The following is a 26,012-nucleotide window of genomic DNA, read 5'->3' as shown; positions in this document are numbered from 1 at the left end:
TATAAAGGAGCTCAATGTCAGGGGCATTAATGTATTGAAAATTCGCTTAGTATCGAAATTATACTCACAGTGGAATTGGACCTCGCAAATGAAAAAGGCAGGCTTATTCAGAAGTGGTATTCCTGCTTGCTGCCCTCAAGGAGCGTCTTAAAAGCGTCTTTTTCGGTCTGAAAGAAAGAGCAGGATTATCTCAAACTCATTCCTAATACTTCGTATCATCTGCTATTTAATAATAGGTACTCAAAGTGGAGGCGATCGAGGATAGCATGAGATTGACACGTTATCAGAGTGGCACGAGACGAGAATTTCGCTGCTGGCGTCTTTTTGGGGCGGTGGCTCAAATGTTCACCATTGCCGAAACGAAGGCATTTCTCTTTGAAGAGGTGTTGCCTCAGGAAACACAGATAACACTGGCCAACAAAAAAATTTGTTTGAAAATCTTTTTATTTTAATACCTGATCTTTACAGAGTTTTATGTGCCGAATCCACACCTGGCCTTAGTTTTTTTGTATCACCCATAGTTTCCAAGCAATATGTATTTTAATGTTTAGTCTAATACCCCTATAAGAAATATAGGGAAATCAATGAAACACTGTGTTACATTTTAAAATTGTTTGTATTAACTGTTCACCACATCGTGATAAAATTGTTTGAATTTACTACAGCGTGATAATACAGAGTTAACTTGTCAGCTGGAATTGGTCTACATTTATTTCCCTTTTTTCCCTGAAGCTTCCTGTGAAGCATTTTCTGCAGTGAATTGCTTGCTGAACTTCTCGGTGAAGTAAAAACAGTAACACTCCATTATCTTCGTTCATTAGGCCTACTTTATCAATTTTATTATAACTATAAAATGCTGTTCAATTAAAAAAATGCTTTCTATCATAGTTCTAACTGAAACATGTTAATAAATGTTTGGTGATACAACATTAAAACCATCTTATTTGGATTCAGCAACTTAAAAAACATACGAATAAAATATTTTAAACAAAAAAGTTTTTTCCGTTGTTGGCCTGTTTAATTGACGAATGGAATCCTATTAAGCACTGTCTTTCAATTAAAAGCATGTCGTGGCATTACGATCTCCCCTAGAGGTCATGGGTTATCATTAGAAGAGAGAAAGTGTTAGCGACAATTTCAGCAAGAAAAAAGGGACTACGAGGAAGTTTAATATATATATAGGCTATCCTTAACTTGAAATTATCTGCAGATCAAACTGTAATGCTCGATCGGAAAAAGTACTAAAAATTCTAAATTCGTTTTAAATATTTCAAACATAAAAGGTATGAATGAAACCAGTTAGAGGAAAATTTTAAGAGCTCCTATCCGATTTTTACTCGAGATAAGCAGCCTGAAATGTGACATATGAGCTTCGACCACACGCAGACGACGAGCCGTGTCTCTATTGGCTGACGCCGCGTGACGTGTCGATTGCCTCGTGACTAAAGCTTAGAGATTCAGGGCACGTGTTCATCCCGTGGAATAAGTTGGCAAATATTTCTCAAAATGGCGGAACCATGCAATTATTTTGTTACGGTTGATTCCCTAAGTCTTCGGGTTAATAAATAGAGAATTTTTATGTATTTTTAACTCGGATTAAATAATATCGCTCCGCTAAAAATCGAGGAAAATATGCAAGAGCATAGGTATTAGTACTGTGAGCAAATTTTTATGGTGGATGAATGATGCGAATAATAAATGCTCAATTCGTCCACTTGCAGATAATGCAGGGAAAGTTATGGGAAATGTTGGATAAGCTACATCTCAAAGAAAGGAGAAAGATTGTTGCTTGGTTGAGATGATCCCGGATTTTCATGAGCGGAAATCAGGATATATATAACGTATGCATAAACAACAAAAGAAAATTATATTCCTACGAAGACATTGAATGCATAATACGTTAAGACCTTGCTAACTTTCTTGTGAACTGCTTTGTGGGAATATTTATGGTTGTCCCCATTTAAAAATTCATATTTAATCGATATAGAGATAAAATTGCATTTGAATCAACATATTTCATCCATTATGTCTAAATGATGATGTAAAGGCATTCCTTAAAATTCCTTACTAAGCTTGGAAGATGAATCCTGGATCCTGCTTGGACATTCGCTGTGTTACTGGAAGATAGGTCGTCCTTCCATGGTTGGAAGCACTACATTCGTGGGCAAGATTTAATTTACCAGGAAGGTAAATGCAATGAAGGAAGAAAATATTCAAGGGGACAAATGAGAGGGATATATCGGTATCTTCTGTTAAAAATAGAAATATATTGAGATTGAGGAGAAACAGATTATGACTTACTACAGCCCAAATTATCATCTCAAATATCATTATGTATTCGTACAATAACTTTGTAAAACGCAGTGGACCGCATTCTTTTAATGTTACCAAGAGAACTTTTCTATTCTCCTAATTAATGGCATATAGTCATCACAGAGGCAGGGATATTAAAGTATCACAGAGTTCACATAGTATCGTTATTATACTCACAGTTAAAATTGGATATAGCAAATGAAAAGGCTGGCTTATTTAGAAGTTGTCTTCTAGCTGACTGTCTTCAAGGTGCGTCTTAACGGCGTCTTCTCCGGTCAGAAAGTAAGCGCAGGATTATCTCGCACTCGTTCCTAAAACTGCGTTTTATCTGCTGTTTATCTAAAGGTACTCGAAATAACGCCAATCGAAGATAGCATGATATTTACACGTTATCAGCATGGCGTCAGACGATAAATTCGTTTTCGGCGATTTTAGTGGCAGTGGGTCTAAGGTCCACAATTTCCAAACCGAAGGAATTTTCCTTGGAAGAGGTTTCAACGAAGCAAACACAGATAATTGACATGTTATCTTGGAAGGATTTATAGGAGCAAAAAATGGGTGCAGTAATGAAAATGGATTCGATGAAATTCAAGTTTGAGGTGACTACGAGATTTCTTATAATAACAATTGCCGGTTTGAGCCCTAACAAATAACTGCTATGAATGATAGTCCAGAACAATATTCTTGCGTATATCTTTTAATAAAGATCAATTTTTGTCACGAGGAGAATCTAAGGGTCCTAGGTAAGGCACGATAGCTGTTATTTGACGGATGTGAATAAAGGAAGATCTGTTTATATCTTTTTTCCAATTCAATGACGTTCTCCCATCTTGCTTAACCATAGATGCAGATGGTCATTCTAAGTTTTTATTTATTTATCTATCATGTTATTTGTTTGCCCAACTTATACATAATTGTAGGGTGAACAAACCGAGAATGTAACTACAGTAAACCAAATTTAAAATACATTGGTCGCAGCCGCAAAAATAGTAACAATCATGATAAAAAATGCTGAATATATTAACTAAATACTATCACACTCGTAAAACATATTTTTAACATCTTTAACAAAGCAGTCTTTCTTTTGATACAAGTCTGGATTGTTGAAATTTTTGTCGTGTGATGCATAAATCCTATCTGTTGACGTATTGGAGCAATAATTTGTTTTAACTCTTCATACGTAAAATATTCTTTTCAACCAGCTATTAACATTTGGAACTACAATTCTTATTTCCTCCAGTAAGTAGTAAGAAAATCTCTAATTGATGACATCATTGAAACAGCAGATCCTTTATGATTCTTCTATTTTGCAGGGTTTGGAGAGCAAACACTTTTAACACAGCGCTATAACAAACATAATTTTCGAAAAGCGGATGAAAACGAGTTAATACAAAATATCGAAATCTAAAAAATCTCTTTTGAACCTGCTCTAGCATTACAATATGTTTCTATTAGTAGTATTTGAGGTATTCATAGTTTGAAACTATCGCTAGCTCAGCGTCATATATTTCCATGGAATACAATTCCCTTTCTTTCTTGTAAGAAATTGTACTTCTCGTTAATTCTCAAAAAAGATTATATTTTTCAATAGGGAACAATTTATTAATACCTCTAAACCACCATGCAACGCAGTAGCCTCAGATAGCTTCTTAGTGAAACCTGGCATCAAGGAAGTGAAGCTAAAAACAACGAAAGCGCAAGGAACTTGGATGTCGTTACTCATGCGGCAAAGATCACTGCTTCTCTCATCAGATTTGGTTCTTCATACGGCCGCGGATGGCGCGTATGTGCACGGAGGTTTGTAAAGAAATGGTGAGCGATGGCAGTATTTTGTGTGCTCCATGCTGTTTGAATGGCGTTGAACCTTTCCTCTATTTATTCATTGCTCTTTTAAAAACATCATACCTTATAAGAAAAAAGACAGTATGTCTTCTATTCCCGGAGTGAGAGTTTCCATGTCGAAAATGTTTTCCATTGAATAAAAAGGGGACCAAATAAATGACTTCAACAGATCCAGGCTTCAATTGGTGGAAGTTAGACATATTTAAATAAATAAAAAAATGTAGCACTTTTCCATGAAATTATGTAGAAAAGTGCTTCAATCTTTTATTGATTGAAATATACTTACTAAATGAATTTAAATATACGTTAAGTTGCAAAATAAAACTGTTAATTCTAACATGGCAATTGTTTTACTGATGGCGTAAGTTTGAATAAAAAATTAGCTTCTTCGCGTGTCTACGGAATACTAAGTAAAATTGCAATCACTACGCAACAATAGCCCTGGGCTTGCTCAAATACATTGTGACACATATTAAAATGATCACGCTGAATTGGCTGCTGATTTTCCAATACTATTCTCCCTATGACCCCAGTGGGATTAACAGAAGGTGCTTAGCGAACAAAGAGGAGTCGGCAAAATCTCATGACGAAGACATGGAAGTTGCTCCTTGATCACTTCTCTTGTGCTGCGCTACGGGCGATAAACGTACCATCATTGTTTGATTTTAACTTTATCCACTGTTTTCCTCCTTCGTGCTTCTCCCTGTCTGTCCGCAATCCGCTTTTTAACCCTTCCCGGGTATTCCTAGTGTACTCTTTTATCACTAGGAGTCGCTTATCGTTCGCGAAAAAAAGACGTTTTCAATCAATATATTCTGAAGTCTTCCTCTCTTACTCAATTATTAAAATCTTATCTACAGCAACACTTAAAGCATCCCTAAGATATGGTACATTTCGTCGAAAATAAACTGCTCATTAATTTACTAAGTGTTTTTCTTCTAGTTTGCCATTTACCATCCACGAGTGATTCACATCCTGGTTTTCCTAAGACATCAGTAATGCTAACAGAAGTGTTAAAACTGGTTTTCACGTACCTCGCTCCTATTTTCTGTACAAGCTGTATTTGAATTTCCAGCGATCAGCGAAGAGTGTTTAGTGAAATAGTGGCCCAGAATACCGCCTCGAGAATGCTCGAGAAGAAAAGCGCTGGCACTTAGCTGCTAAGTAGCGGTCGATTTCAAGCGGTATATCACTAAGCAGCTTTTGGGATGTAGCGCTTGGAGTGCCTTTAATCATCATCACAATCATTAGTCAACAATCCTAAGATTGGTTTGACGCAGCTCTCCTTATCTCTACCATCCGCTTACTTTTTCGAAGTGACGCATTTCTTCTCTTTTACATCTTTCGTAGCTTATACTATTCGGGGCCGTCCCTCGCCCTTCTTCCCTTCCACCTGTACATCTACGATTGTCTTCATCAGGCCTCGCCTTGACCGGGATTGAAAAAATCATTCGCCTTGACCGGGATTCGAACCCGGATCCCCCGATTTCCGGTCGAGTGCTTTAGCCAGTTAAGCTACCGGATATTTTCGTACACTACCGGACAAGGTGTTGCTGTGTGTGATTTTTTCTCTGTGATTCTTTCGCACGATCGTGCATTGCGGGTGACTCCCGTAAAAGTTAACACCGCGGCTAGTCCCGGTATACTTTAAACCAGTCTAGAGCGAACACCTCTCTGTGTTCTATGTCCGGGCCTGCTCTCCAGCTGTGGCGCTGTGCGCACGATTTGGACAGCACAGTAATTATAGTAAGCACATCGGCCATCAGCATGGCATCTCACGTTATCGCCTCTCTCAGGTAAACCCAATATTTCCCGTAACCGGAGTCGCTCAGATAATTTGATATTTTGCGGTTTCTCCCTTTTCAGCATGTAATCTTTAGTCAAATTTTTAACAAGAGTATTCAAATGCTACCTCCGACTGACCGATTTCCCTGCGTTTCCTTTGTAAATAACAATGCCATTGATCGCGCAAAGGTTCAATAAGGAAAAAAAAGTTGTTAGCGGCCATCGGCATGATATGCGAGAGACACTGTAATTGGACTGTAAACGGTCTGATACGTCTACACCACCTTTTGTGGAGTTGTAATACATTACAATTTCAGGTTTATTTGTTTGAGGATCCACAATGCCATCTCGATGCATTGTTGACAGGAGCAATACAACTTTGTTAGGTTTAAGTTTGTGTGACACTTGTGTCATTTCTTTTTAAAAACAAAAAATACCATTTCCAAATATTCTATCTTTCGACTTAGCGATAAACATGGGTGGAATCTCTGCCTTATTTTTTCTTATCATTCCTACTATTGATAGACTATTTTTTAGAAGATGAAGTGCCAACGGGTAGGACATGAGCCAGTTATCAAGGGTGACATTTCTTCTATTGTTATAAATATACTGAACCAGTCTTTCTACAACTGACTCTGGCTTGTAATCAATTTTATTTGGCCCCTGGTTTTGTTTTCCAACGTACACTTCCATATTTCCCGTGTAAAATGTTTTCGCATCACAGCAGGCAAATATTTTTATCCCATACTTAGACGGTTTGTTCGCCATGTAAAAACGGAAACTGCATCTACCCCGGAATTGTGGAAGCATCTCATGTACTGTAACTGCTTCACTCATACTGTAATTATTCCGGCAATTACTGACAAAAGTTTCGAATATGTCCCTAATTGGGAAAAACTTGTCTTTTTTCATCAATTCATTTCTTTCGTCAATGTTATCAAATCTCAACATTCTCAGTAAAAATTTGAATCTATTTACACTCATTACAAGTCTAAAATATTCTGTTCCTGTTCTATCCGCTCTCCACAGATCAAAAATATTTTTATGGTTGGACTTTTGCACCCCAGCTAAATACAACAATCCCAAAAGGGCCTTCAGTTCCATTAGGTCCGTTTCCTTGGCATCCTTTTGACGCAGGAATCTACCCTGCACACTTCGAATTTTTATGTTTGTGAAGCATACAATATCTGATATTATTTTATCTGGAAAAAAATTTGCCAAGAACCCAAAATATCCGAAACATTTCCTGCGTTACCCACAGGTCCAGGTAGACGTTTCAGCAAATTGCATCGCTCAACTCTGCATCTTTTTGATGGCTTCACAGCAGACCACTCCGTCACACCGTTTTTTCCCATGAAGGAAGAATCTCTTGTCGCGGGCGGTTGCTCATCCTCACTTTCCTCAGAAAATGACTCGTGGTCCGACTGGTGAATGGGGCTGTCGCATTCCTCTTCGTCACTCTCACTCAAATCTGCAAATTCCTCTTCACTCGCACTGTCAAGCATTTCCAGTATATAATGTCTATCAGGCTCACTCATGTTCGGGAGTCGTATGCCCGGCGTTTTGATTCCTTATTGAAAAAGAGAGGTTTTTATGGCATATTTATGAACACATAACAATAGATATGACACTACATATGTGACATTCACCAGCTCTGCGAATGTAAATTTACAATTACTTACAGTTGTAATTACTTAGGCGAGGTTCACTGGTACAGGGCACACGGTTGGACCCACGGTAGCGATCACCAAATGGAACTAGCGTAGGCTTCCCTCACGAGTTCTTTTCAGACTGAATCGGAGAGAAATATATACCCAAAGGTCGAACCAAGAGAGGTATACTCAACCCATACCCAAGTCATCCTCTCCTGCGACATTGTAATGGGCAAACAAACGTAGCGAAACAGCAATGTAAACTGAGAGATTGATCGAGTCGAGTCTCAAATACTCCGCAAGCAGACATTGTAACGCGAAGGCACGCGCCGGCGGGGATTCGACCGTAATGAAGTAAAATGTAATACAAAGATTCTTTTTCAAATTTACGGACTGTAACTTGGAAAGGACTCAGAAATAGTAGATTAGATTAAGTGTCGAAGAGAGGGGGCCGCAGTGTGCCGAATAGGAATTTTTTTTTCAAACGGGCGGGGAATCCCCGCCCACGCGTGCCATCGCGGGTTAATTAATCAGAAAATTAGAATTGATATCACATAGAACTTTATTATTGAGACTCAGTGCCTTAAGTATTATCGGAAGTGTTGAAATGCATGGTTTTCATCTAAATTTATACACTTTTCTACCATTAAAAATAGCAGATAAAGATAAGGATTAATTTATGATCCTTGAAAAAATAGTAAAAGTCCTTGAAAATTGAGAAATTATGTCACAGACATAATTGAATATTAATGTATTATGTCAACATTGAGGCAATTCTTTCATTTCAAACATGCATTCATCGTAGTATTAAGAATTATTTACCTTGATGACTGATGATCACAAATAAATTAGACTACTAAGACCTAACACTGTGTTTTTAAATGAGGGAATACGTGAACCTATTGAGAACAAGCCTTTTCGCAATCAATGCAAGAATAAGGCTTCTTTCCTATGCACACGCATGTGTAAGACAAGGTTTCGTTTGGTACCATAAAACTTTTCACGTTCATTGCAGGAATAAGATTTCTCCTCCGTATGAGTCTGCAAGTGACAGACATGGCTTCTCCTAGCAGAGAGAGACTTTTCACAGTCACGGCGGGAATAACGTTTTTCCTTCGTATGAGTCCGAATGTGACGGACAAGGTCAGTCTTTCAAGAGAAAGGCTTTTCACATTCACCGCAGGAATAAGGTTCCTCACTCGTATGAGTCCGAATGTGACGGACAAGGGTACCCTTTTGAGAGAAAGACTTTTCACATTCACTGCAGGAATAAGGTGTCTCCTTCGTATGAGTCCGAATGTGAGAGACAAGGTGACTCTTTTGAGAGAAAGACTTTTCACATTCACCGCAGGAATAAAGTTTCTCTTTCGTATGAGTCCGAATATGACGGATAAGGACAGCCTTTTGACAGAAAGACTTTTCACATTCACTGCAGGAATAAGGTGTCTCCTTCGTATGAGTCCGAATGTGATCGATAAGGTGACTCTTTCGAGAGAATGACTTTTCACATTCATTGCAGGAATAAGGTTTCTCCTTCGTATGAGTCCGAATGTGACGGACAAGGTTACTCTTTTGAGAGAAAGACTTTTCACATTCACTGCAGTAATAAGGTTTCTTTGCTGTGTGTGGACTGTATGTGCCTGATTTCCCATCTACAATGGAGCTTCTCCTCAATTCCCTCACATTTTTCTTCTCCGTTGTTCCTCCAAAGTTTGGCTTAAATAGCCCATTTCCTTCTTGTCTCACCTCTTGTCTTTTACATATGAGCTTATTTAAACTCTTGGAGGAGGTGGGCTGATGGGAACTATCAGTTTTTCTTTTTGAAACAAGGGTTTTGAGGGACATATTTTTTCCGATTGACAAATCTGCGTCAATATCCAAATTGTCTGAACCTAAATGAATTTTGAGGTGCTTGATAAGATCATATTTGGCATTGAATGCATCTCCACAGTTGAAGCAAACATAAGAATTGTCCTTTGATTTGGAACGCTTCCCAGTATTTTTGATCATGCCAGCACTTATCTTTTTGTTTTCCCACATGACTGCCTCATGGCCACTATTCCCACTGTTAGTGACTTTAAAAAACTTTATGGTGTCTGGATTATCACAACCACTTGTTTCCCCAGTAACAGTCATTGTTTCTTTATCTCCTCTGATTTTAGACACACGCCTAGATTTTGAATGAAACTGTCCATCATCAGGAATTGAGCACGAAGTTATTTTATCAGCAACCCCTGTACCATATTTTTTAATGTCTTTATCCATCACCTTCCATCCTTTCCTTGAATGTGATGATATAATTTTTGGTTCAAGGAATCCAAACAAAGCGGCTGCTGTTTCTTGAGCAGGGAGATCTGGAAAAGAATTTCACATTCAAAATAAGTAAAGTCAGACATGTAATCTATGATTCGTTGAGCTAATTTATAATAGCCATTAGTCATTTATCAAAGTTACCCCTTCAACCGATCTTTTGGTTTGATACCATGCACATAACAAATGTGTCACGTAATTTTTTTTACACTGATTCCAAATCTCTCTTCACAAATTGAGTGGCACTGCTGCTCAGAGAAATTCAGCAAGGTATTACACACTAACCTCAAATATCTACTCTAGAAAACACCCCAGTGCACTATTTCACGCACATAAGTAATCATTAAGTCAAATTACAAATTGCATGCACACACATAATGTTGAATTGAAACAATCATCATTCTTATTAAATGCAAATATGAACATCCTTTAAGTGCAAGGCTTAACATATGCAGAATACATGTGGACAGGAACTACAGGAGCCAGAGGGTAATTATAGCTCGCAAAAAAATCATTGCCAGCTTAATAAACCATTGACAGAAAGATAAATGGGCAAAAATACATTATAATATAAGATCTTACCTTCAAGGATAACATATTGTAGCGTACCGTACAGAATGTAATTTTTGTTTTATAAGCCGATTGGGCATTTTCTTTCATAATTGCTCACATTAGCGTGACGACTCGAGCAGGGGATAGTCTTGGAGTCGGGCATAGCGTCCTGCCATGGGTGAATGCGTGAGGATGAGTGAGTCAGGTGTGTGTGGTGGCCGGTGTGTTGGCCTCAGTCATCTAGGACCAACTAGAGACCCACTTATTTCCGGCCGCAGTGGAATCACCCTCCCTCCCCACAAACCATTCCACCTGTGATTTTTCCCCTCCCGAGGGGTATAAATGCCCATGAAAGGCATGCATGAGGAGCATGATTGACTGGACGACTAAGGGGGAAAGTATTTGATGTGCGTGATTGCCATCAAAGCCTGGAAGCGGAGTACTCTCGGTGGCCAATGCTGACATCAGCCCGGACGAGTTACGGCAGTGTCCCGCGCCCGGTGCGAGAGGAGTTTACCTCGGTGCCGTGGATCATCTGATCCACATCATTGTGCTACAAACCATTCTTCCATTCCAGCTGCAACAGAAAACTGTACGAAAGACGCAGTCGCGACTCTTATATCATCTGTTTAAGGTCAGACGACCGTTCACTTTCCCTAATCAGAAGAGAGAAATTGTTTTCTACAAGTGCATCTCGTCCTTTCAAATAACTTTAAGAAGAGCTCAGAAAAGCCAAGTTCAAAAACTATCCAGGGATACAAGTTGATAGTGGCCCAAATAATTCATATTGGAAGGTTTTTGTAAATTGCACTATTTTTGAGGGGGGGAAGCATCCCGTTTTTCATCATCATCATTATTTTCTTTGCTGTGAAGTGGGGTCATTTCAACAATATCATTCATATCAGCGTATTATTTTTTTGTTTTGTTTTGTGAAGAATGTAACAATTCATGAAGGGTAAAATATATTCTCTATGTTTAACAGAGAGTGATAGTTTGTTTGACTTCAATATTCCTTTACTCGAGACGATCATGATTATCTTCCTCCAAAACTTGTATGTCACGTTGTGCTCTGTCACAATATATTCAAAAAATTTCAAAATTTTCCCCGCATAACCAAGGACAACAATGAGAGTAGTTGAATATTTCATACATAGGTTAACATTAATGATGGTAGATTCAATGCCTCATATCCAAATATACGTGGATATTGCTCTTCATCAGATATCTCAGATCGAAATTCATGGATGGTATCAAATCTCGATTCAAAACTTGAAATTATAGCTTCAGTTAATGCACTCCCCATTTAAGAAGAGTGGAAAGAGTTCTGATTCTCTCTTTGAATGTGCCCTAACGGTGCCGCCCCTATCTCTTTCTGCAAGTCTTTGTTTGAGAGTCTGGATGGTTCAGGATGGATTGGTTTCCATCAGAACACACCAGTTATGGATAATGTTAAAATGACAAAAAGCTTGTCGTGTTTGAACAATGCTCCCACCATTTTCATAAAAGGCTTTGCATGCAAACAGGAATTTAATCGGCAAACTGTACAACTCGTAACGCATTCAAACCACATTACTTCCCAGCTCCATCCTAGGGCGACCTAAAATAGTTCTTTTTCACTGGCAGGGTTGAATTCACCATAAATTAGGTATAGCCTGCACTAACCCTAAATGCCTGATTCATGAGTAAGTCTGTTAGAATATCTTCTGCATTTCCTCACTTAATTGATTTATAGACTTCATTTGAGAAAGGTAAAAATGGCAAATATTCCTGATTACCAGTGGGCGACTAGTATTTAATTTCCAAATACCTAACTCTTCCATTATAGTTTATCAATTTTCTCCTGAAATTATCACAATTCAAGATATTATTTTCATTTTTAATATGACCTGAATATATTTTCACTAAATCCAAGGTATTTAAAATATAAAGCAATGTACAAAATGGCACTATAGCATCATAATGAAAAAATATACCAAGCAGTTATAAGTAAAATTACATCCAAAATCTTCAAACTTCTCATATTCACCCTCAATGAGGATCATGTACTGTACTTCATTGTACCACCTTAAAAATGTGAATGAAAATATAACCTTGAAATCTTATGTTAGTTAAGAACAATAAGTAAGCATGTAAGTAAGTATTGTCTGGTTGCTCACGTCATAACTCTGCAGAACCATAACTTCTGCACACAAGGTATTGACATTGAGTTTAGCCTATAGTTAGCAAAATCAGTTTTCTTTTATATTTCAATACTTCCAGGAATATGTTTTTGAACTAATAAAGCAGTTTCAATGACCACAACAGGGTTACTTGAATGGGATATGTATGAAAGCAACATTTTCCCATTATTTCAAAACTGAACCTACCCTTTTGTCCTCATTTCTACAAGTTTCATGTTAACTTTGTATATTGATACCACACAATTGATGTGGAAGTTGAAATTTCATGCTTCGTATTCTTCACAAGTGATTTTTTGGTAATTATTTTCTACTAACCAATCTTAACCCCTTAACTGGGGAGAGCGACTATAGTCGCAAGCGGACTCCGCACCCCAGGTGGGGAGCGCGACTATAGTCGCGCGTGCCGTCGCGTCGCAATGTTTTGTGGAGAAGGCGTGAACATTCTTTATGCATCATTGCATGTTTTTTGCTTTGTCAGAGGTTCTATACTAATATATTTTAAGTATACTGCCATTTTTGTGCAATAGCTTTACTATAATTTTTTTTCGAAAACGGCATCTCCAAAAATCGGTGGATTTGCTCCCCACCAGGTGAGACATAAGGAAATTTCTGCCCCCAACCAAAGGGTTAAAAACAAAATTGTTAGGTAAAGTATGGGGGAGTTCCCATAGGAATACACACGACCCCCAATATTGCTTTATTTCACTGAAACAGGAAAAATTTACTAGACATTTGCCGACCTGATTAAATTATCCAGCGGAACTGTTTACACGAAGAAAGAAAGTATAGAAGGATGACAAATTCAGATGCTACATCCTTCACAAGTGGAGTGTCCAATAACCTTGTCTAAGAGTTCAACCAAATTTTGTTGTTATAGTCCATTGCGAGTTGTCCTCGAGTCATCCCCCATATAGGGTTATATGTATCACCAATATTTTAAAATACAAATCCAGAAAAACATTTGCAGGTGAAATGCATTAATGTATAAGAGCCACTCTGCAAAGGGTGAGCATAAGTCTAGTGCTTAAGGTGTCCAGTTGTCACCCAGAGGACTCAGTGTCGATCCAGGCATAAAAATAAAATTTTCAGTGAAATTTATGGAAATATAGACAAATAACAGGCTTCTTGTAAAATAGAAAGTAGAATGAAAGTAAGAAAAAATTTCATGCAAGGATCGCAAAATTTGACTGAATTCTGCGATCCAGTGTTGGGAAATTTGCCTAATCAGATAAAGTTACAAGTCTTTTCTGTGAAGTCATTTTCAAGCACTTAAGAGCACTTACCCAATGCCTCCGTCATAGACTCCATGGCCATTGTCTGTTTCTGAATCAGCTCTCCATTCTCCATAAAAGTAGGCTGAAAGTAAGCATCAAAATATGAATGGACAGGGAATTGGAACTATCTTAGCAGGTGATAAGATACAACAAATTCTTAAACCATATAAACTCGCATATTAGTTCATATTTTCCATGTAAACATAAAGAAAATCAATAATGTTTATGATAAAATATGTATTCTCTATGGATGACAGCAAATGTAAAGAAATCTGATTTTCCATCCTTTCATAATGATAAAAATGATAAACAGCAGTGGAAACGTATTCCAATTGAGTCTGTGGCCTACACCCATTACACTTTATTGTATGCCTCCTTCTTGACTTCCATACCAAAAATTGTATTTATTTATTCACATATGTATTTATCCTGTGCATTGAGCACTCTCAGAAATTGCATTAGCTGTCTTGCATTGCATTAGTCTTCATATCGATATCATTTTATGCTTTTTGAAATAGGGAGCTATAATAGAGAACTTAAGTTTATCAAAATAATCCATATAAATTTTAACTATGGCCGGGGACAAAGGTGACCCCATAGCTACGCTATCTAATTGTTTCTTATGCCTGCCAATGAATAAAAAACTGTTAATTTGTGTGCAATTTCAGGAGTTAACAAACTTCACTTATCAGTGGATGCAGTGTATCTGACTTGATTAGGGTGATTTCCACTAAATGTGCTATGTACTTTCTTGGGATACTTGGCAATAGATTCAAAATTTTGAAACAAACTAGCATGCAAATATGTTGTAACAGCTGTTGTGAGAGGAGGCTTGCAAGTTTGTCGTCACAATAAGCCACTATAAAGAAATAGCAAAGTGTTTATTTCTTCAACTCCCACAATACTGGCCAGTGAAAAGAAACCAAAATCAATCACATTTACCCAAAACAAATGACACCAAGAAAATAATAAAAAATGAAACAAGAATCTTCACTTCTTGTGGTTCTCTGGAGTGAATACAAACATGAATGAAATGGGTTAATAAAGAATATAAAAATACAACGGAAACATATTGCAGGGCAGAGGGGCTTCGCTCACAGTTAGTTCTTCTATTCTTGATCTAAGGATAAGGGAAAATCTTCGTGAATCTTTTTACCTTGGGGGGGCTAATACGGGATAACAGTTCTACTTATCGACTCTTGGTCATGGATGGGTATGACCTCCTTGGCTGGCTCATATCGTGGTCCCTGCATCTTCATTCAACGAGGGCTGAGAGAATATTTAAATATGGGCATCAAGTGTTGACTTTATTTCTCTTGGCGCAGGAAATCTACCCTTCTGTTCACTCTCCACTTATCCCTCTATCTTCCACGATTCTCTTCTCTCTCTACCTCACCTCCACGTGACAGGCAAGATGCCTTCAGCTGTTCAGCGTAGGCTTCGGCCGCATAAAAAATCTAGGGTAAATGTGTCTTCTGGAGCTGATATTTGTCCGGGTTTACAACGCACAGAGGGTAAGTATTCTGGGATTGGGGCAGGTGGGGGAAACATGGGTGGAAGTGGGTTTCCTTAGAATCCTCACCATAGGGAAGAAGGCTTGATGAAACATGTCCTCATTTTGTAGAAGGAAGAGGTGCTGATTACGTCACTCTGCATTTGCTGCTCACAGGTGTTGTTTAGAGGGAGGGGATTGGGAAAATGAGGGCCTTTCACTCTTCATGCACATAACACAGAAAAAAACCAAAATTGGGAAAGTGGGGAATCATGGGGGAAGGAGAAAACTCTTCACACTCCATTGAGGCTCAATTACACACACTCACACGATATTTTATCAGATCTCCTTCCCTTGTGCACACCAATTTTAAGTTACCAATGAACCATGCCAAGCGCCATCAGTTATAATACGTTATGCCCATTTTTGAAAATAATGATAATGGTTTCAAAATCTGGGCTCAAGTAGCCCTGTCTACAGAATTTAAAATTCAGGATTTCTCCCAAATATGACTTTCATCCATTAATTTCATTGAATGTGAATTTCATGTATACCTCAGTGGTATCAGTCTCCTTGGGTGATTCTTTCTTGGCCAAAACCAGCATAGAGTCCAGGTCTATCCCAATGGCTCCTCTCTCTTCAGCATCCACCTCTCCCCATTGGGAAGATGCTGAGGCCTGTGCCTGCATATGTGTCCACAATAAGCATCATTAAAGACAGAGATACAGAAATGTAGAAATAGATTCGTGAGTTCACCAAAAAATAATGATTCCTATTTATTGCATTGATATATATGCACAAGGAACCTTAAAACATTTCCTTTTGTAATATTTACATGCTAATAGCTTGTGTGTGACATTTTTAGCACTAAATTGTACTATAATCTATCATAGTGCTCAAAAGATAAAAAAATACACCAATCTTATCAAGAAAATGTAGGATTAGTATCAAGTAAAAAATCACAACTAATTTGTGAATGAATACTTGTCTAATGCTTGAATGTGTGGTTGAGACTTAGGTGTAATTTCAACTGCTTCATGATATTGTTGCTATTATTATTCTTTACTTTGACTTATCTTCCATGCATGTAAAAAGAGTTTGTACTCTGTGGATTACATCTCCTAGATAGTTTATTCATCAAAATTTTTATCAGTCTATCATTCTATATAGCCTACCATTCTATCATCTTCCAATATTACCTCACTGTACCGAGGGGCTGTATTTCTACATGTCACGATGAAATAGTTTGGTATTCTGTAGTGAGCCAGGCAATAAATAGCTAAGGAGTCTAAAGGAGTAACTCATAGCATGCAAACTATAACTGCAAGTTGTACTCATTCCAAAGCCTATCTAACCTAAAGTACAGTGGATACAATGCCCACTTTTACGTACAGGATGTAAGCCTAAAACGATCCTAAGCATGCCATTCCGGTAACATTATGATTTTTGGTGCATTTTTAGGGGTGCACTCTGAGTAGTAACTGTATACATAAAATGTTCATTATTCAAATCATAGAAAAATTAGTTTTTAAGAGAATAATCTCAATATTTTTAAGTAATTTTAAGGTCCACCAGTGCATGAGACCCAACAGTGTATGCAACCAGCTCCTCACTCTGCAAAAAGTGATGCATATTTTACACAAAATCTCAGTTGTTCTTATCCGGGTGAAAAGCTTGATAATCAAGTCTCCTGGGTGCAACATATGCAGATGCTACACAGAAAAATGAGGACTACAGTGGAACCTCAATCTGTCGTTTTTCAGGGGGATGGATGAATAAAACGATGAATGCGGGAAAACGATCAATGCGGGAATGTTTGTCCGGGTTGCCTATGTCCCAGGATCTGCTGGCTTTTTGCGAATTATGACATTCATTAATGGATTCAAACGAGATTTCAGCTGATTACAGGAATATTATTACTTTATCGAAACACTTAGGTCATATTGTTGATTCGACTTATCTCTCTTTCTAAAATCCTTAGAGAACAAGCTGCCTTGTTAAAATGTTTGCACTCCACTCGGAATTTTCACGGCTATTATGCATTTCTGTCTGATGTAAAAATTCTTATCCATCAAATTCCATTTCGAGGACATGTGTTTACGAGAGAAATGTGCGTGTTATGCCACAAACAACTGATTTCGCCGTCGCAGAGATTGGTTATGAAATGGATCAAGAAGGCCAAAAATAGTTTATTATTTGAAATGTTCCTTCCTAGCAATTAAATTTTTAATATGATTGAGGCAATGTGGCGTTATTCGTCAGCAGCACTCCCATCTGATCCTCGGCTTCATCCCACTTCTTATTTTCACCAGGGACCAACCATTCGTACGAGGTGAAGTTCGGCACTAATGTTATCGCGTACGGCGTAGGCAGAGCTTACTGCAGAGGGTAAAGCATGACCATATGACTGCGCAATGAATTTTTTATGCTATAGAGAAGACAACTTACCCACTCCTTTCTAACAATAAGTAGCATAGCTCTAGATGAGCAGATGAATTCAGGTTGCTAGTCAAGAGAAACAAAATATCCTGAGAAGACATCTTTTCATTAGCAACTCAGACATGTGAAACCTGTAGCATAACTCGTAAATTGTAACCAGACGACCTGTTTTCGAAAAAAAATCGCATCAACTGCCGTGAAGCTTACTATCAGCTGCAAGGATATCGCTATTCGCCAGAAATCACCATCGTATTTTTCCAACTATTTCCCAGTTATAATGCTTAAATAACGTTAGAAATACATCGTGCTTAGTATCAATCTTTACTGAATTACGTGCACATCACTAATATCTCAATATAATGAAAGTATAATACCAATTGCCGAAATTCATTTTTAGATACCTTTTGCGCTAAATGCTGATTCATGCAGCAGTTGACCTCCACCTTTAAAGGGAATCGGCTAAAAAAAGTCAGCGGTCGAGAGAGGGGGAGGCGTGAAAAAGGTTTCTTTTGTTCTCGAGTAACTTGATATTTTCTTTCTTTTGAAGCTAAGGTCGTCGTTATACGATCCCTGCTCGAGCTGGGACCTTTTTTTATTTCGGAGAAGAAGAAAGCTTCAACGAAAGGAGGCGAGTGCTGAATGGAGGGGGATACCGTATCTTGGGAAATGTGCTAATGTAACTATCCCACGGCACTCTGCTTCTCCCTATCGCATTTCAATATCCTGGGGAAGATTCAAACTATGTGTCTGTTGTTATTACCCATAAATAACACGTTGTAAACACTTCGTCTAATTTTTATCAAACGATGAATGGGGGAAAATTATTCGACGGGAGCACGATCTCCAAACGATGAATGCGGGAAAACGATGAATGCAGGAACGATAAATCGTGGTCCTACTGTACTTGTTTTTTGATTCTATCAGAAAAATTGTAGATATTAATGTATTATTGCCGACTTGTTATGGTGAATTCTACTTGCATGAGATGATTAATATCCTCTTTTGGAGCCCTAGACCCAGTTATAAAAAAATTTCAAAATTCAAAAGAGGATACTGCAGCTCTGAGGTAAAATGCCTTCTTACACACCATGTCACCCTCTAGTTCAAAAATTGACTATATTTCCTCACCCCTATATGTTCATGCATGCTGCAATTGCTTGGGCAAAAAATTATATTTATAATTATGCAACCAATGACAATTATCATTGTTAATAAACTAGTAACGTTTCAAGCCTCCACAAAACATTTAAAGAACAAAAAAATGAGTTATGTCCCTAGGCACATGGGCCTCTTGTTACTTAATATGTTTCCACAGGAAGTAAGGTGAGTAAAGACCACATCCCTCTTCAAGTGCAAGATTAATGAGTTTACTTTGAAACACTTTTTTATACTATGCACTAATTTCTTCATTCTAATTTTTTTTCTTTCTTAACTTGTACGCTTTTTTATCTTACTCACTCCTTGACATGTCCTATATTTATACAAGCAAATCACTCGACCAATAAAAATATAATTATTACCTGATCAGAGGGTTGGGGCACGAGTTCATTTGTGGTCCCACCAGTGCTATCAATGTGCACATCTCGTCCTTCATCGTCACTGCTCTGATCTGCTTTTACAGAAGGGGACCCATTTGTTCCCATGCCACTCTGAGAGAAAGAGAATTAACACTACATTGATACGGGTTTTCACCAATTGGTAGGAGGAGCAAAAAGATCACAACCAAAACATGAATTACAGGTGCATGCATAAATCAAAAATTCCCAGCAAATCTATTCTGTGATCTGAGAAGCAGGAAGGATAAATTTATTGACTAACAAAATCTGGCCCATTACGCAAATTTGTCATTTCAATTAGCCATAGAAAAACCTTCCAAAGAGGGAAGAACAAATTTATCAGCAATATTTTGAGACATGATGGTCTCATGACATCCTTCATGGACAACCAAGAATCTTTGTTTACACAAGCAGAAGGAGTACAAAAATGTCAATTTCATCTGTTAAAGGTAATAATTTTATTTAAATTCAATCAGAGTTGGACGCAATAATAATAATATGAGATTTGGACTAGGAGGTCCCATCTTCCATATAACCCCTCATCAAGCATGAAATTTATGCAGTTCAATATATAGTCATGTAGCTCATGAAAATACAGGTAGAGAAATTACAAAAGAGACATAGAAGTTCCATTTTCAAACATCAAACAAAATTGTAAGTCAACAAAGTAACCATTTACCAAGTGAAAAAAAATGAAAACAAACGTGGGAAAAACCTGAGGATATTGACTATCGCCCTTTTTGGAAAAAAAACCCACAGCAGGAAAATACCCACACAAGAAGGGGGCGTGAGAAATCTTGGAAAACCTGCCGAGAAAGAGGTAATGTAAACCTGGGTATCAAAAAATATAAGAAATTACAAGGAAATAATACCCAGTACATGGAAAGAAAAATAAAATTAAATGAAGCTGGAAGAGATAGATGTGGAAGCTTTCCTTCTGATCCCACGATGCTACCTCTCTCGTTGTTGTTCTCAAAGAAGTTTTCGGTGTAGTGCCTTTTTGAAGGAGTCAGGTTATGACAATTTACGTGGGGGCAAGTCAATTTTAAGTCTGATGCTTTCCCGGTGAATACGTTCAAAAAGGCAATTTGGGCTTTCAGCCTGGTGGTCTCCCTCCATTCTGCCGATGCTTCGGAACACGACTTTGGTTCCATTGTCATCCTATTAGCCCTGAGGATGGAAGCCAACTCGTGCTCTGAAATGTCGGTGGAATGGAGAGAGACCTGTAGGGCTGTAAGCCCAAATGGCCTTTTTCGAGAGAGTCAATGTTGTTCCAATTGTGACATGCTGTAAAAATGAATGATTTATTGACTCTGACTATCCAGTGGTGAGGTATAACTAGTTTTTCATTTCCCCTAATATTTGAGTCGTGTATCCCACTATGTGTATGCACACAACAAGCTCCATCAAAAAATGTACACCTCACAACAACCAACCTGGTTTGCCAACATCCAATACCCTTTCCAAAGATGGTAAAGGACAAATCCTGAGGCCCCGTATAATTTCCCCTACACAGTCTTAAGCTTACTCACTCACATTTGAGACAGTTAGCATAAAGGTGTTGTTTTTCTGGTAAAGCCTGAAAAGCCTGAAAAGCCTAAGTATTACTACAGAGTGGGTACCTAGCAAGGTCCATTTCAGACACATGTATGATGTGAGGTGGAAAATTTAAATATCAGGGAGGCTGAGAAGAAATTGTTTTGCAATGTATCATTATATTTAACCGTTTCATCGCATTCAAGTCATGTGACACATTACTATGTTACCAGTGAGACACTAGATGGATGTTGCGATCATCATAGTGATATAATCTGCCTTCAACTACAATCCTTACACCAATAATGAGAGTGTGACTTGGATGCTACCAATGCAGTGAGTATTTGCTGCTTCATAGTCTAAGAGGCAACATGAAGGAGAAAATATTCCATCATGTAGGAGCTTGATTTAAAAGGTCATTCATAGTGCATTACGGTGAAAATTTAAGCTGATAAGAGAATTGAGTGTAGACGTGCATGAAACCAATCTTAAGATTATTGATCAGTGATGATGATGATGATGGGAAATGCATTATAGGTAAATTGTTTTCAATAATGTCCACAGCATGGCCATTGGTTCAGAGTGCTAGGTGCTTTCTCAAAATTTGCATTGGAGTGGAGTAACATCCTCACTATCTGTGTACCTAGTTTAAGGTAGAAAAAATTTCCAGAATTCCACCATGAAATGGTCTCCTTAACCCCTAAAGTGTTCACAATGCAGCAGACATCCTCACTATTCAGTTCCTATACAGGTCTTTAATCATAGGTATTTATATCACCCAGGGTGCTTTTATTTCGGAGGCATTGAAGCTTTTGTGCTGAAACTATTTGAAATATTTTTAGCACCGTAATCGATCTCCGCACAATTTTACAAATTATATGTAATCTCTAAAAATTGTTGGAACGTGATAACTCTTAATCCGTACTTACAATTTTCAGTGCCATTTAATTTTGCCTGCTCCCTGTTTAAAGAGTGTTTAGTTGTTATGAAGTAAATATAAATCAGTTCACGTCACTAACAATTGATGTGTTTTGGCAATCGACTTGTACTGCCAACATCCAACACCCCATTCAAATATGGTAAGAGGGGCAAATCCCTAGTCCACATAATAAATGCCTGCTCAGGTTTCATCGCAAAGTCCCAATCTGCACAACCTGATTCCTGTGAATAACAAATCTCTCATTAGGGACTCATTTTGCTGTCGGATCTGGATGGCAGCTGCATCATGATGTCATGGTCATTCTGTTAGAGTACCAAATTCAACAGAACTCAGTAATACTCTCAATTCCCTAGCCCCCTTATCCTTCGAGGTGAACAGAAAAGAAAACTGTGTTTGCATGATCACAAAAAATATAACTCCTCAGTGCCCTGATGTTACAGAGCTCACTTGCCCCATGAGCAAAATTTACTGTCATTTGGCAAAATACACCAAATCTGTTCATTACATAACATTGTACAATGAGTCACTCATTTTAAATAATTATTCATTAAGGCTCTTCTGTATTTGTAAATGACTGATCAGGTGAGGGAAAATGCTGTAGGTATCTGCTGAGTGGTTTTGTGAATATTCTGTCACGTAATGACATTGTGCTCTTAGAAAAAAGAACATACAAGGCAAGACTTAACTCACCAATTCATCAGTTGCCAATGGGTTTGATATATAATTTGAAATTCCAGCTGGATCGGATGTGTAGAGCACAGGATAATTCTCCTCACTGAGGTGATCTTGGCTCTCCTCTTTCGCGTGACACTAGAATTGAACAATGGGTGTCAGTAAAAACCAAACAATAATAACCTCATTTCCACATAACAAGGCAAAACAATAATAACCTCCTTTGATAATTAAAGCTTTTCTTCTACTTGCAGCCACCCAATTTGTTCAAAATCATTATAATTATTTCCAAAATGATTCGACGTTTAACATTATAATGGCAATGATTTAAAAACTTGAATTCTTCTAGAAAAAATATTTCTTAAAATCTAAGAATAATATTACCTTACAATAAAAAATAGTTGCAAATTTTTCAAAACTTTGAATAACAGCAGAAAAAAATTGAGTAAAATTTAATCAAAAACACTTCATGTCACCAACAATTGAAATCATTTGGCAATCGAACTTAATTGCCTAGCACTGGTTATAAATTCTTGCTCACTTTCATCACAAAATCCATTTTGAAGCAATCTGATTCCTGTGAATATCAATCTCTCATGTGGAACGAGTTTTGTTGTCAGATCTTGCTAGCAGCTGCATAATAATGCCATTGCCAATCTATTAGAGAGCTCTAAATTCTATAGTTCTAAGCATAACTCTCAATTCCTTTCCCCCCTTCTGCTCCGAGATAATTGGAAGTGAAAACTGCGTTTGTATGATAACAAAATTAAAGACTGCTGAGTGAAGGGATGGCAGAGAGCTCACTGGCTCAGTAAACTATGTTGAGCTGTCAGTTTGGCAAAATACACCAAATCTGTTCATTAAAATGCATCAATCACTTTCAATAATTCTTTCATGAAAGCCCTTTCATGGTTTCTCACGATCTGGCAAGAAAAAAATGCTGTTGGTTCTGCTGAGGTGTAGTGATATTCCACTTCAAAATGACATTGCCATAGCAAAACAGTACTAACAATTAACTAACAATTGATATTTTTGGGAACTGACTTTCATTGCTGATGTCCAACACTCAAATTGAAGAAAATGGATTCAAAGTTAATAAAAATGAGATCGTGTCACAAACAATTGATGTCTTTTAGCAATTGACCTATACTGCCAACATGCAACATCCAATTTAAAAATGGCAAAGAAGGATGTTTCTCTTATCCCCACAATAAATTCCTGTTTGCTTTCATCACTAAACCCAAATTGGCAACAACCTGATTCCTGTAACCATTAATCTCTCATATGGAATGAGAGATATGTGGTTGAATCTTGCTAGCAGCTACATCATGATGTCACGATCAATCTTATTCAGCGTACCTAAGTCAATAGTGCTCAGTTTAACTCTCCAAATCCTTACATCCCCCCATCTGTTCTGTGGTGAACAGAAGTGAAACTGTGTTTGTATGATCACATAACAAATGACTGCTCAGTGCCCAGATAACAGAGAACTTAATTGCTCAGTGAGCAAAGTTGAGCGGTCAGTTTGGCAAAATACAAAATATTTTTTCATTACATTTTATTTTAATGATTCAAATATGAAAGTTCTTCCGTAGTTGTTCATGATTGAACAGGCAAGGCAAAACGTAGTATGTTTCTGCTGAGAGCTATAAATAAATAATGCATAAAGGAATGACATTGTGCCATAGAAAAATTAAATTACACTTGGCAAAAGTACACTCACCAGGTCATCAATGGCCAATGGGTCTGAGGCATCACTTGTTATTGCAGCTGGATCTGATGTGTACAGCATGGGATAATTCTCATTGAGTTGACCTTCATTCTCATCTTTCACATGAATCTAGAAGAGGATAATGGGCATCACTCAATAAAAGCAAAACAATAATTCCCTCATTCGATAATAAAAACTCTTATTTTAATTGAGACCACTCCATCTGGTCAAAATACTTATGAGAATCTTGTAACTCACAGATCAAACTCCAGAATATAAACGTCCAAATAGAGGGGGAGCTACACCACCAAGATCACATTGATTGAGAGTTTTGAATGAGAATTTTGGTCACTTACAGTAAGGGAACGATAGATTGAGGTCCCAGCGTACCTTTAATTGTCTTCACCTTTTCTTAACCTATGCATATAAAGAGGTATTGCAACAGTTTTAGGTGATTCCTTAGTTAAAATAAAGGAGGAAGATGGCTTGCACAAATAAAGGGCAATCATGAGAGACAGCTCAGTTACAGCCACCACTAATGGCTTGAACAGAGATTTGACAAGGCTTTGCCAAAAGTCTACTCCACAGGATAATAGACATTTCTTTCAACAGATTAGCAGGGTTGTACAACTGATATTGACTTGCATAAAAAAAGATTCAAGTGGTTCGGATTTCTACCTTATGTGTTACTACTAGAAAAGTACAGCTACTGAAGGTTGCATATACGCTAGTGACTTCGAGTTGAAATACTTACATTTATGACGGACATACTGTCTTTTGCCATATGACTGAGAAATTTGTACAGCTGAAGATGGATCAATATAGGTTTCCCTGTGCATAAGAATAAAACTTACCAATTTGTCACCCCTGGGCAGTAGGCAGTCTGGCACAGGAATGTATATTTCAGTGGTTTGGGCTGAGCATGTGAGCTGTGAATTGTTTTCAATTGCATCTTGAATGCAGTCCTTAGTCTCCACACAAGGCTCCGACTCCTCATCATCTGCCCCTCCTCCTTCAAAACTCTGCAGACAAAGTAACAGTGACAAAATACTAATCTCCTTTTAAACACATGCATGGGATGCACTATAGCATTACAAAAAAGGATGCTGAACATTATGTATCTGCTTTCATATAAAAATGGAGAGGTGTCTGCACGCCTATTAATCAATCACTGAAAAGCTACAGTGCCGACTGAAATGAAGTTTAGCAAGAAGATCCATGATATTCTGAGTTCATGCAGCATCTTTTTTAAATTGATTTTGGCCATCGTAGCTGGCCCTTCATGCGAACTATACCATAGACAATGAAGATCATTCAGATGTATCATTTTTCAAATTATGAGAAATCAAACTACAAATTAATGATTCAAATTTTTGATGAAAAAATGAAATAATCGAGTTTCATACTGTTAGACACAATTTGCTTCCACAATTATAATTTTTGGAGTAGTGCCTTTTGTTAAGCCAAAATCACTACTTATTCTTTTCTCAACAGTACAGCTGAGGAAAAAACATGTGGAACATGTTTTCAATGCATTTATAATGTTCTAGACCTCCTGCTAATATTTAAATATAAACTCTGTAGGAGAATACTGGGTATAATATTTATTCACAGAGAAAAGAAACCTCAAAGTCATCTTGTTTTCCAAATCCTTTTTTATGAATCTGTTTTTTAAATAACACTGATACTATTATCCTTAAAACTTGCTAAACCAGTCATACAACAATTATGTATTATGCACTATGCAAAGTTCTTGCT

The 26,012-nt window shown here is 37.6% G+C and overlaps 1 protein-coding gene across 1 annotated transcript; it reads right to left on the bottom strand.

Annotated features, from left to right (window-relative positions):
- Positions 1 to 13,888: 13,888 nt before the first annotated feature.
- Positions 13,889 to 25,578, bottom strand: LOC124170337. The gene is made up of 6 exons (XM_046549065.1): positions 25,109 to 25,578; positions 24,267 to 24,383; positions 22,562 to 22,681; positions 19,360 to 19,488; positions 15,955 to 16,083; positions 13,889 to 13,990 (listed from the first exon to the last, which is right to left on the bottom strand). The coding sequence occupies exons 2-6, from the start codon at positions 24,333 to 24,335 to the stop codon at positions 13,904 to 13,906; spliced, it is 534 nt and encodes a 177-aa protein (XP_046405021.1). The 5' UTR covers positions 24,336 to 24,383; positions 25,109 to 25,578; the 3' UTR covers positions 13,889 to 13,903.
- Between the last annotated feature and the right edge of the window lie 434 nt (positions 25,579 to 26,012).

This window comes from Ischnura elegans, chromosome 13 (assembly GCF_921293095.1).
Source record: "Ischnura elegans chromosome 13, ioIscEleg1.1, whole genome shotgun sequence".
Classification (NCBI taxonomy): Eukaryota; Metazoa; Arthropoda; class Insecta; order Odonata; family Coenagrionidae; genus Ischnura; species Ischnura elegans.
Note: the sequence above shows the minus strand (reverse complement) of the source record. Positions and strands in the feature narration are given on the sequence as shown.

Coding starts and splice junctions, on each gene's coding strand:
- LOC124170337 (XM_046549065.1), bottom strand. CDS start 24,335: ATGCTGTACACATCAGATCCAGCTGCAATAACAAGTGATGCCTCAGAC. Junction 16,084..19,359: donor TGCCCCAACCCTCTGATCAG/GTAATAATTATA, acceptor ACACATATGCAG/GCACAGGCCTCAGCATCTTC. Junction 13,991..15,954: donor AGGAGACTGATACCACTGAG/GTATACATGAAA, acceptor GCTTACTTTCAG/CCTACTTTTATGGAGAATGG.